Source organism: Cervus canadensis, chromosome 21 (genome assembly GCF_019320065.1).
Source record: "Cervus canadensis isolate Bull #8, Minnesota chromosome 21, ASM1932006v1, whole genome shotgun sequence".
NCBI classification, from domain to species: domain Eukaryota; kingdom Metazoa; phylum Chordata; class Mammalia; order Artiodactyla; family Cervidae; genus Cervus; species Cervus canadensis.
Genome location: NC_057406.1, coordinates 16,658,700 through 16,671,981, shown reverse-complemented (window position 1 = coordinate 16,671,981; position 13,282 = coordinate 16,658,700). Strand labels below are relative to the sequence as shown.

The window sequence follows — 13,282 nt, the reverse complement described above, 5'->3', positions numbered from 1 at the left end:
TAGTCAACCAAGTCCAGGAAACACAAAGAGTTCCAGGCAGGATAAACCCAAGGAGGAACAGACCAAGACACATAGTAATCAAACTGACAAAAATTAAAGACAGAGATAAAATATTAAAAGCAACAAGGAAAAAACAACAAATACCATACAAGGAGACTCCCATCAGGCTATCAGCTGATTTCTCAACAGAAGCTCTACAAGCCAGAAAGGAACAACACAATCTATTTAAAGTGATGATAGGGAAGAACCTACAACCAAGAATACTCTACCCAGAAAGACTCTCATTCAGATATGATAAAGAAATCAAAAGCTTTCCAGACAAGCATGAGTTAAGAGAATTCAGCACCACCAAACCAGCTTTACAACAAATGTAAACGAACTTCTCTAGGCAGAAAACACAAGAGAAGGAAAAGACCCACAGAAAATAAACCTACAGAAAAACAGTTAAGAAAATGGTAATAGGATCATACATACTGATAACTACTTTAACTGTAAATTAATTAAATGCATCAACCAAGAGACATAGACTGTCTCAGTAGATGAAAACATGTGCATGCATGCACTTCCACTTACCACATCACTCTGTTTGACCCTCCCAAATTGTATTTAATTATTTTATATTATTAAGTTAATCATGTTCCAATTATGATTTTTAAAGTAAATAAATAAAGACTGGATCCATGTGTCTATGCCAAGCTATTGATGAATGAGAACCCAAGAGAAGAAATATTGACATTATAACTAATCCACTTTCATGATATCAAATTTTTTTTTTTTTATAATTTTTGATGGCAAAAAACTCCAAGAATTTCTCAGGTGACCTAAATAGGGAAAAAAGGTGTCTGTTACGTTAAGAAAGTTCAAAGAGTCACAGGAGAGAGAAGCGCTGGTCTTAGACATTTCTCTTTAAAAACTTGGGATTTGTCAACAAACCCGGGAGAGAGTGAGTTCTGAGTGGAAGTTACCAGATAGTCAGTCTGCCAAAGTGTTCCTACTATAGGTTTTTCTTCTGAGACAGGAATCTTAGAAAATTCTAAGGAGTGTTATTAAGTGATTTTAATTCTATCATCGTGCTAATTCTGTATTTGTATCTGACATCAACAAGATTACAGAAAAGGAGATTCCCCAACTCACAGAAACAGTATGTCCCCAGCAACATGCCTGCAAACGTCAAACAGACCTGTGAACACAGAAGCTGCTCCCTGATGTGGCACCAACTCTGCCCCACCATAGTCCTGGGCAGTCCTGTCTGCCCAGACATCCAAATACCACACCATTTGGTATCCCTGACAACAGGATTGTCAACTGTGGACGTGAGTGTGAGTGCAGATTCTAGTGCACTCTGTGACCTAGGCTCAGCCTCACTTTACCACACTAGGGAGGCAATCCTCAGGACCCAGAGAAAGCCACACCTATCCATGCACCTACCAACAGACCTGCTGATCAGAGACACAACAGGACCCCAGCAGCAGCCACATAACCTGTCTCCACCTTTGCTGGACCACAAGACCAGAGGCAGTCCTATCAGTTAGAGGACAAGGCAGTAGATCTTCATTTGTTGAAACCAGCCTGTAAATTCTGGAAGAAGTGTCTGCTCCTTCAAATGCACACTTATCAATGCAAGCCTACACAGATCTTGAAGAACCTGGAAGATATGATACCACTTAAGGAAACCAGTAAAGTTCCAGCAACCTACACTGAAAAAATGAAGATTTATGAACTGCTTGAAAAAAAATTTAAAATAATTGTTCTAAAACCAATGACTACGAAAGAACACAAACAGATAGCTAAACACCATCAGGAAAATAGTACATAAACTAAATGAAAAGCTTAATTAAAAAATAAAAAATGCTAAAAGAAACCAGACAGAACTTCTGGAACACAAGAATACAATAACTGAACTGAAAAATCCAATAGAGTGCTTCAAGTAAACTGTACCATGCAAAACAAAGAATCAGAAAACTTGAGAACAGGTTATTTTAAAGTATCTGGTTAGAGGAACAAAAAGAAAAAAAGAGTAAATTATACATATGCAATATATGAGAAACCATAAAACAAAATTATGCATTGTGAGAGTCCTAGTAGAAAAAAAAGAACAAGGCAGGAAGCTTATTTAAAGAAATCATGACTGAGAACTTCCCAAACCTAGGGAGAGAAAAAGACATCTTAATTTATGAAGCCAAAAAGGTCACAAATAGGTAGAACCCAAAGAGATCTATACCAAGATACACTATAATTAAATTATCAAAATTCCAGCACAAAGATATTTTGAAAGCATGAAGAGAAAAGTAACTTGTCACATACAAGGGAGCCCCTGTCAAGCTAAAGCAGATTCCTCAACAGAAATCTTGCAGACCAGAGACAGCAGGGTAACTTATGCAAAGTACTTAGAGGAAAAAACCTCCCAATCATTAACTCTTTATCTAGCAAGCTGTCCTTTTAAGAATTAAGAAGAGATTTTTTTAAACGTTTTTTTTTAAAAAGCAAAAACTGAGGAGTTTCATTGCCACTAGTCTTGCCTCACATTGATAAAGATAAATATGAAGAGACATACAGAATATAGAAAAGTGTGTTTGTGGCACATAATTTGCTTTTACCCCTAGTTTATAAATCAAAAGTTAAACATAAAAGAATAACTAGAACCACAGAAATTTGCTGATTGAAATACAATATGTAAAGAAGTGAAATAAGACATCTATCTCATAAAGTGTGTGGGAATAGTAATATGTAGAATTTCTGTGTGCTATTAAAGTTGTGTTACTGTAAAGTTACTGTAACTGTACTTAACTTCAATTATAGACTGCTATAGCTGTCAATTGTTTGATGCAAGTTCCCAGGTAACCACAATTAAAAGTATAGGAGATACACAAGATGAAGAGAAAAGAGTCAAAGCCTACCACTATGAAAAATCACTTCACAAAAACAGCAACAAAGAAAGGAACAAGGGAACTACAAAACAGACAGAAAACAATTAACAAAGTGGCAACAGTAAGTCCTGACATTTCAATTATGATTTTAAATGTAAATGTACTAAACTTTCCAATCAAAACCATTGAAGGCCTTAATGGATTAAAAGAGCAAGACCCAACTACACACTTTAGATTTCATAACACACATAGGCTGAAAGTGAAGAGGTGGAGTCGGAGACGTCATGCAAATAGTAACCAAAAGAGAGCAAAGTTAGGAAAAAGAGATGTAAAGTCAAAACCAACACAAAAAACATAATGATTTAATAGCCAATTCATTTGACCTCGCCTCCCTACCTCTTATGAGACATCACTGAGATCTGAAGGGTCCAACTGTCCACAGGTCTGGAGCCTTTACAGGGCCAAGCAAGCCTTTACACCCCCTTGAGCACCTAATGCTCTAAAATCATTGTGTGCCTGAAGTCTTCCCCCAAGGATGCTCTGAAGTCTGTGATCTGGTTTTCCTATGGTCATTCTGGAAATGAGACTGAGGTCTTTCCTGCTGGGGATTCCCTCCCAAGGGAGACAAACCTTACCTGAGCAGACTGCTCCAACATCCTCATCATGAGAGAAGGTATCATTATAGTTTTTAAAATCAGGTCGAACACATTTATTGATCGCCAAAGATAATTCTGCCTCTGTAATGTTGCAGAAATAATAGAAATACCAAATGGGACCAAGTCGTGGTCCAAAATAAGACCCTCTGGGAGCATCAACAGCAGGTCCACATTCCAGGTGTCTGCACAACAAGTCTGCAGATATCAGGTGCCAATACTCAGTATATGCTGAGCCCCATTCTCCTTGATACTTCGCTTCCACTCTCCCCTCACAGTGATGGGCTCCATCCTTCAGCCTCAGCTCCAAAGCTGCAAGAGAGACCAGACACAGGACAGATTTTAGGAGACTGTGTAGTGGTGTGGTGGTAAGAGTTAAAAAATCTCCTCTTCAAGGGAAAATTAATTCTCTGTGTATAGCATTTGCTGACTTCTTTGGTATAAACATTCCCACCATGGCCAACTCAAAGCTCCCAATGTGCCATCACTGAACCTGGTGCAAGAAGGGAGTCACCATGTTTCTCACGAGCCTATAGTACCAGCTTCAGCGATACCACCGAAGACAGGCCTTCAGAGACTCTTGATGCTGCCCTCCCTGTAGATGTACCCAAGGCTACTAGGGCCCTGCTTCCCCATCTTAGTTACAGCTCATGGCCCAGGATTCTCCCTCTCCTTCCCTGTCCATAGGGAGCATCTCATCCAGCTTAGAAACAGAGGGCTGGGATAAGAGGCTCTAAAGTATCCTGATTATTCCTGCCTCCTGGTGTTCACATCTTTGTGTAATCCTCATACTTAATAACATGCATCTAACAAATAGAATTTGGCAAAAGTGATGAGATTTCACTTAAGAGATAGGATTCAAGACAACTCTGCTTTCCCTTGGTGACTTATTTTGCTCTCTCTCTTGCTCTGATAAAGCCAGCTGCCATGTTGTGAGCTGTATATGAAGAGACCATCATGACAAGGGATGGAGGCAGGGCTCTTGCCAACAGTAATACCCACTCCCTCTTAAACCTTCAGATGATTGAAGCTGTGATACATGATGGGTCAGAGGACCCAGGTTGCTGCCGTTGCTTAGTCACTCAGTTGTGTCCAACTCTTTTGTGACCCCGTGGACTGTAGCCTACCCGGCTTCTCTGTCCATGGGATTATTCAAGAAAGAATACTAGTGTGGGTTGACATTTTCTTCTCCATGGGATCTTCTAGACCCAGGGATCAAACCCAGGTCTCCTGCCTTGCAGGTGGATTCTTTACCACTGAGTCACTGGGGAAGCCCACAATTCCTAGTCCACAGAGACTATGAGATGCTAGATGTTTGCTGCTTTAAGCTGTCAAGTTTTGTTTATTTATTTATTTATTATTTTGGCTACACTGGGTCTTCATTGCTGCATACGGACTTTCTCTAGTTGCAGTGAGTTGGGGCTTCTCTTCATTGTGGTGCAGGGCTTCTCATTGGCATAACTTCTCTTGTTGCGGAACACAGGCTCCAGTCACATTGGCCAAGCTGCCAAGTTTTGCAGGGATGTAGCACAGCAACATATAACTAATGTAGGAGGGCATTATGCTAAATGAAATAAGACAGAGAACAACAAATACTGTTTGATCTTATCTATACATAGAATCTGAAAAAAAAAACAAATTAATAGAAACAGAATAAATTTGTGGTTGCTGGGCAGGGGTGGGGGTGGGAGGAATGAAAGATAGTACAAACAATACCAGCTTCTACTTACAATATGGATAAGCTCTGGGGATAGAATGTACGTGTGACTGTAGTCCATAATACTGACTGTATTGTTGTTGTTCAGTTGTGCCCGATTCTTTACGACCCCATGGATGGCAGCATGCCTGGCTTCTCTGTCCTTCACTATCCCCTGGAGTTTGCTCAAACTCATATCCATTGGGTTGATGGTGCCATCCAGCCATCTCATCCTCTGTCACTCCCTTCTCCTACTGCCCTCAATCTTTCCCAGTGAGTCGGCTCTTCAAATCAGGTGGCCAAAGTACTGGAGCTTCAGCTTCAGCATCAGTCCCTTCCATGAATATTCAGGGTTGATTTCCTTTAGGATGGACTGGTTTGAGCTCCCTGCTCTCCAAGGGCTGCAGTCCTTGCAGTCCAAGTATACTGACTCTCCTTGATCATTACTAGCTAATAAAACCAATCTTAAAAGTTCTCAAAACACACACTCACAGAGAGTAACCAGTGATAGAGGTGATAGACATATTAACTAAAATTATGGTAATCATTTCATAATATATATATGCATTTATTTTTAAATATTTTAACTATATTGGAATATAGTTTATTTACAATGTTGTGTTAGTTTCAGGTGTACAATAAAGTGAGTCAGTTATATATACATATGTGTGCATGTGTGCTCAGACACTTCAGTTGTATCCTACTCTTTGCGACCCCATGGACTGTAGCCTGTCAGGTTCTTCTGTCCATGGAATTCTCCAGGCAAGAATACTGGTATGGATTGCCATGCTCTCCTCCAGGGGATCTTCCCAACCCAGGGATCAAACCCATATCTCCTGGGTCTCCTGCATTGCAGATGGATTCTTTACCCAATGAGCCACCTGGGAAGCCCATATATACATACACTCATTCTTTTTTAGATTCTTTTCCCATATAGGTTATCATAGAATATTGATTAGCGTTCCCTGTGCTATACATTGAAAGGTCACGCTGACCGCAGGCAGGAAGGCACCAGCCATAAAATGCTGACAGGGAAGCCCCCCCCGCCGAAAGGTCTCAGATAAGCCCCAGGGACAGACATCCACCAATCAACAGCCCGTTGCCAGGCAGACTGACAGGGACAGATATCCACCAATCAACAGCCCGTTGCCAGGCAGACTGATGGACGTGAAGGCGCCAAGACTCCGGCCAATCAAAAAACCGACGCGGGACCTAGAGGTCCAATCAGCACCCTGGTCCCGCCACTTCAGTATCCCCCGGGGTATATAGGTGTCGCCCGCCTCCCCGCAGATTGCAGACTCCCGTTTTTTCCCTTGCTCGCGAGTGGGAGCTCTGCCCGGGAGCGATTGTCCAATAAAAGCCTTTTGATACTCCGGTGCCCCTTTGTCTTGTCGCGGCGTTCTTACATACATGAGGTCCATGTTAGTTATCTACCTTATATATAGTAGAGTGTATGTGTGTGTTAATCCCAAACTCCTGATTTATGCCTCTCCCCAACTCCTGACCTTTCCCCTTTTGTAAAAACAGGTTTATTTGTTTGTTTGGTATCTGTGATTCTGTTTCTGTTTTGTAAATAAATTCATTTGTATCTTTTAAAAATTAATTTTTGGGGGGAGTGTAGTTGCTTTACAATGTTGTGTTTCTACTATGCAGCAAAGTTATATGTATAAAGGCCCCTGGATGGCAAGGAGATAAAACTAGTCAATCCTAAAGGAAATCAACCCTGAATACTCATTGGAGGGACTGATGCTGAAGCTGAAGCTCCAGTACTTTGGCCACCTGTTTCGAAGAGCTGACTCATTGGAAAAGACCCTAATTCTGGGAAGGATTGAGGGCAGGAGGAGAAGGGAGTGACAGAGGATGAGATGGTTGGATGGCATCATCAGTCCAATGGATATGAGCTTAAACAAACTCTGGGAGTTAGTGAAGGACAGCAAAGCCAGGCATGCTGCAGTTCACGGGGTTGCAAAGAGTCAGACATGACTGAGTGACTGAACAACAATACATATACCCCCATTTTTTATTTCCTTCCCATTTATATCACTACAAAGCAGGAGTAGAGTTCCCTGAGCTATATAGTAGGTTCTCACTGGTTATCCATTTTATACAGAGTATTGGTAGTATATACATGTCAGTTCCAATCTCCCAATTCATCCCACTCCTTATTTTCCCCTTAGTGTACATGCATTCATTCTCTATGTCTGTGTCTCTATTTTTGTTTTGGAAATAAGATCATCCATTTCATTTTTCTAGATCCCACATATATGCATTAATGTACAAAATCTGTATTTCTCTTTCTGACTTACTTCACCTCTATGACAGTCTCCAGGTCCATCCACATCTCTACAGATGACCCAGTTTCATTCCTTTTTATGGCAGAGTAATATACTGTTATATATATGTGATATTTGATTTTCTCTGTCTGATGTACTTCACTTAGGTCCATTCATGTTTCTGTGAAATGGAATTATTTCATTCATTGCTAAGGAGTAATATTCCGTTCGAGAGCCAGCACATGAGATCCCACCCATGACAAGGTCGTGAGGAGGAGACCTGACAAGCAAGGCAGATCAGGACTTCAGGGATTTCGAAAAGCTGCCCCAGCGCTCACCTTAAAGATGATCTCTGTCTTTCTGATGCTTGCTATATTAGACTACTCCCTAATTTCTGTGACACGGGTAGAAGGCCGTCCCCAATCTCTTTCCAAACAGAACCAACTTAGAACTTTAATTAATATGTCTGCCAGATGGTGGTATCCTATAAGATTATCCAGGATGAAAGGAGTGTTTCAATTTAGACCCCTTTGCTGGCATTCTAGCCTGCTTGGCAAATGCGTACTAATGCACATGACTACTCACAACACCTTAATCATAAACAGCATAAAGAACCTGATCACACAAAAGGCCCTAGTAGGTACAGAGCCCTTCGGAGGTGAGGAAGCCCTATTAGAGAACATAAAATATTATTCTAAAAGCGGTTATAGTTAAAGATTTAGAAAAATAAGAGTTTAGAATTGTTAATTTTAACCAGGAATGCTAAACAGGGGCTGCCTCACTAGAGCTGCAGAGTCTTTGTGTGGTAAACCTTTTAGATAAATTTAACTGATAACTTCTGCAAAAGGACTGACCTTTGTCTTCATTAAAGAATAGATTACGGAAAACAACTTTGCATTCAACTAGGTCATAAAATGTCAATAGGCCCCAAGGCCAGAAGATAATGTACAAGACCCTCATAAACAAAGAAGCATGCAGAAAACACCCTGGTTTCGTGAAGAACAAACTGATGTAATAAACTATCTTCCCCTTAGAAATGTACTAATTTAGTGTATAAAAGCCACGGTAAAAAATAAAGCATTGCCAGACCCTGCCAGACCCTGCTGCACCCCCCGTCTGGTCACTCTCTCTCTCTCTCTTTCTCTCTCTCTCCCTCGCAGACTTGGCCCTATCAAGGCTGGTCTCACGTCTCTCTCTCGCTGATGCAGTTCATCCTGAGGGTATCCCCTGGATCCTGCCGAGGCTGCACCCCGGCACATTCATTGCTAAGGAGTAATATTCCATTGTATATAAGTTTCAATATCAAATACTACATCTTCTTTATCCGTTCCTCTGTTGATGGCCATTTAGGTTGTTTCCATGTCTTGGCTATTGCAAATAATGCTGCAATGAACACTAGGGTGCATGTATACTTTCAGATCATGGTTTTTCCTGGATATATGCCCAGAAGTGGGGTTAGACCATTTGATAGTTCTATTCTTAAGTTTTAAAGTGAATCTTCATATGTTCTCCATAGTGCTTGAACCAATTTACATTCCCACCAACAGTGTAGGAAGGTTCCCTTTTCTCCACACCCTCGCCAGCATTTATTTCTTGTTGATTTTTGATGATGGCCATTCTGACCAGCATGAGGTGATGCCTCATTGTAGTTTTGGTTTGCATTCCTCTGATAATTAGTGATGTTGAGCATCTTTTCATGTGTTTTTTTGCCACTTGTGTATATCTTTGCAGAATATATCTATGTATTTCAAATCATCACACTGTATACCTTACACTTATACTCTATTATATGACAATTATATCCCAATAAAGCTGGAAAAACATAGAAAAAAAACTGTATATATATCGACTAAACTTTTGCAAAAGCAAGGAAAACTTGACGGAGGAGTAATAACAATGGGAGCTTGGAATATACTTCTAAGTCTTTAAAACTTGAAATAAACTATATAAATAAATGATATTATATAAATTTGACATATACTAAGCATGTATGCATACAATAGTTTATATATAAGGCTTAACTGTCCGTACTGTAAATTCTAAACAATAAAGAACTCATTTCTAAAACCCATGGGCTCAGCTTAAATTTTGACTCCTTAGGTACACCTTCTCTGCTTCTCCCAGCTAGATCAGGTAACCCTACTGGTGTCTTAATGATGGCACCAGAGTTTATTATAAATTCTTGTTTTGGTGCCTAGCTGCACTAGACTATAAGCTTTATGAGCCAGGGAACTTCATTCATCACCATGAGGACCTCAGCATCTGGTGAACTGCAAAGGGAACAGATTTAATACCACACAAGCCCATCTTTAAATTAATAAACACTTGTGGAATGAAAGTTCAAATAAAATCCAAAAGGCAGATATGGAAATGATGTAATTTAGCACATTTCTATGTGACATTCAAATCAGTGAGAAAAGAAAAAGGTATAATTCAGGAATGATATTGGAAAAAATAGAATAAAATTAGATGGAACTTCATATTTTATACAAAATAACTTAGCTATTTAGTATTGACAACGTTTAAATATACTCATAAAATTACAAGAGAAAAAAAAATAATTTACTTAAGCTTGAAGTGGGGAAGAACATTCTTAACAAGGCTCTGAAAATGGAAACAAGAAAGAGATTTTAATAGGTGGTTAATATCATTAGAAACTTCCGTGAAGGACTTTTCCACTAGAGAGGGCACAGCTTCAATCTCTGATTCAGGAACTAATATCCCCATGCCAGATTGTATGATCAAAAAAGGAAAAGAAACGTCCATGAAACTAAAACTAGAGATAAAATTAAAACAACAAACTGAAGGAAACATCTTCAGACTGTAAATGGAATGATTCAATAAGGATAAGGACTTGCACCCAAACTGCTTGGGTTCAAGTCTTGCTTCTGCTTCTTACACCTGACTCACTTTGGACAAGTGACTTTGCTTTGCCTCAGTGACCTATTTTGGGGGATAAAAATTACATTCTGCCTTATAGGATTGTTGTGGGGCTTCCTGGGTAGCTCAGTTGGTAAAGAATCCACCTACATTGCAGGAAAACCCAGTTTGATTCCCGGGTCGAGAAGTTCCCCTGGAGAAGGGATAGAGTACCCATGACAGTATTCTTGGGCTTCTCAACAGTAAAAGAATCTGCCTGCAATGTGGAAGACCTGGGTTCGATCCCTGGGTCGGGAAGATCCCCTGAAGGAGGGCATAGCAACCCACTCCAGTATTCTTGCCTGGAGAATCCCCATGGACAGAAGAGCCTGGTGGGCTACAGTCCATAGGGTCACAAAGAGTCAGACACGAGTGAGTGACTAGGCATAACACAGCACAGCATAGAATTATTGTGCACTCAAATGAGTTCATACAAGTGAATGTAGTATAGGTATCTGATGGTGTAATTGTAGTAAGACAGTAGTAACAGTAGTAGTAGTATAAAGAGCTTCAGTATAAATCATGACAAAATGATAAACATCACAAGTTTAAAAGGATAAATGTCATGAGCAAGTAATCCACAAATGAAGGATTAAATTAGCTAATATATGCCAGTATTTGTCTATAAAATTGGCTGGTCTATAAAAATGACACAGTTGGTGAGGCTATGTGGAAACCAACATCCTCACACACTTGTGGAACTAAAGTTTATGCAGCTAATTCTGGCAGGGGTTTCCCAGGTGGCTAAGTGGTAAAAAAAAAAAAAAAAAAAAAAATTGCCTGTCAAGCAAATGCAGGTTTGATCCCTGGATCAGGAAGATGTCCTGGAAATGGAAATGGCAACCCACTCCTGTATTCTTGCTTGGAGCATCCTATGGGTAGAGGAGCCTAGAGGGCTACAGTCCATGGGGTCGCAAAGAGTCAGACATGACTGAATGACTAAACAGCAAAAATTTTTAGCAGGCATTAATCTCTACATACCAAAAACCTTAAAGGTACTCATAACCTACAAAACAGCAACTTTCCATCTTTTTTTTTTTTTTTTTTTAGTATTTGTTTGGCTGTGTTGGGTCTTAGTTGCAGCATGTGAGATCTAGTTCCCTGACCAGGGATTGAAACCTAGTTCTCTGAACTGGGAACACAGAGTCTTAGCCGCTGGACCCACTACTGAAGCACCCATATCTAAAGCCTACGCTTCACAACAAAAGAAGACACCAAAATGGGAAACGTGCACACCAAACTAGAGAGAAGCCCCTGCTAGCCACAACTAGAGAAAAGCCCATGCAGCAACGAAGACACAGCACAACCAAAAATAAATAAATAAATAAACATTAAAAAAAAAAAATTCTACCTACAGTGTCACAGCAGATCCTGGGAGGGGAAAGGACCATCCCAGGCCCCCAGCACATCAGGAAGCAAGTCACGGGGACCAGAGCAAGGACTCGGGAATTTATACACCTGGGGCTGTGCATCAACTGATCTCAACAGACAAGAGGTCCCCTCTCCTGGCTGTGGGCTCCTCTGCTCCACAAGGAACACCTGGTGGGAACAGGCAAGGCCAGCAGGCAGAGCCTCTCACAGAGCTCAGTGCTGGGCAGACCCGGCAACAAGCAGAGGGGAGCCCGGGGGCTGGGGGAGAGGAGCCAGAGAGAGGCAGGCAGGTGCACGATTGTCTCTGATCTGGTTACATGCAGCGACCCAGCCCTGTGGGACCCTGTGTGCCTCACAGACCAACAGACTCAGTCTCTGCTCAGCAGCCCCATTCCTCTCACACAGACAGGCTTCACACACCCTCACACACACTCTCATACACACCCCACACACACTCTCACCCACCCTCACACAAACACACACTTACACATTCCTCACTCACCCTCACACACACACACTCTCGCACACACATAGACGCACACAAACACATGCCTCATTCACCCTCACATACACTCATACAAGCACAGAGCCTACAGGAGCATAGACACAGGAAACACAGGGACCCAGGGGCAGTGTTCACACAGCAGGCACACGGAGCATGTGAGAACAGCCCAGAGTCCCAGCTGAGCTCAGTCACTGGAACTTCCACACACTGGGAGCCACTGGGACCCCTAGAAGCTCCCTGAGAACAAGGGAGACAGTGGAGGGGACTCAGGCTGACCCAGCTCGGTCCAGACCAAACCTCACTGCTCTGTATAATCTGCTTATACGACCAGTGGACCCCCCACAGGAGAGGGACCAGTATTCACAGTCAGCGTGGCTCCTTTTTGGTTAAAAACACTGAGGCTCAGCTCCAGACTCCAGACAGCTTTCCCTTCATCAAGGCGTCCACTCCCTGCTGTGGACCCAGGACAGAGGGGCAGCCCTTACCTTGACCACCCACCATGGTGCCGAGGAGGAGGACACAGAGTCCATGGAGGGAGAGGTGTTGGCTCAGAGCCATCCTGACTCCACGTCCTCAAGGTCACAGTCCCAGCTGCAGGATTAGCCTGTGAGGAGGCGTCAGGGTGCCGACCGGGGTCTTTATAGACCATCCCCTACATCCTCCCTCCTGAGAGCCAATAGCGACACCTTTCACCATTTCAGGCACTATTGGAGGCTGCATCTGCCACTTTCTGAAGCTCAAATACCAATGAGCTTCTGAATCTTCAACATCTCCTTATATGAGCAACACGGTCCTTTGACCTCCTGCTTCCGTGGTCCTGAGAGCTGGGCCCCATAATCGGGACTGGCGTGGAAAACTGTGAGTAACTTTTTTTCCTCTGATCACCCTGGCCAATCACCAAGGACTGTGAGATCTTGCAGGGTCAGGTTGTGGAATCAGTTGGCCCATGGGGAATAACTCTAGTGGAATCAAGCACTGATCTTTCCAGTACGGAGCTC

At 41.9% G+C, this 13,282-nt stretch overlaps 1 protein-coding gene across 1 annotated transcript in view; it reads right to left on the bottom strand.

The window, feature by feature from the left end:
* The window catches only part of LOC122423344 (antigen WC1.1-like), a 75,518-nt gene extending 62,610 nt beyond the window's left edge, over positions 1-12,908 (bottom strand). Inside the window, exons 1-2 of the mRNA XM_043440299.1 lie at positions 12,770-12,908; positions 3,503-3,832 (exon numbers count right to left, since the gene is read on the bottom strand). Coding sequence (XP_043296234.1) covers positions 3,503-3,832; positions 12,770-12,842 — 403 coding nt within the window. The 5' untranslated portion in view covers positions 12,843-12,908. The remainder of the gene's footprint in view (positions 1-3,502; positions 3,833-12,769) is intronic.
* Positions 12,909-13,282: the final 374 nt, after the last annotated feature.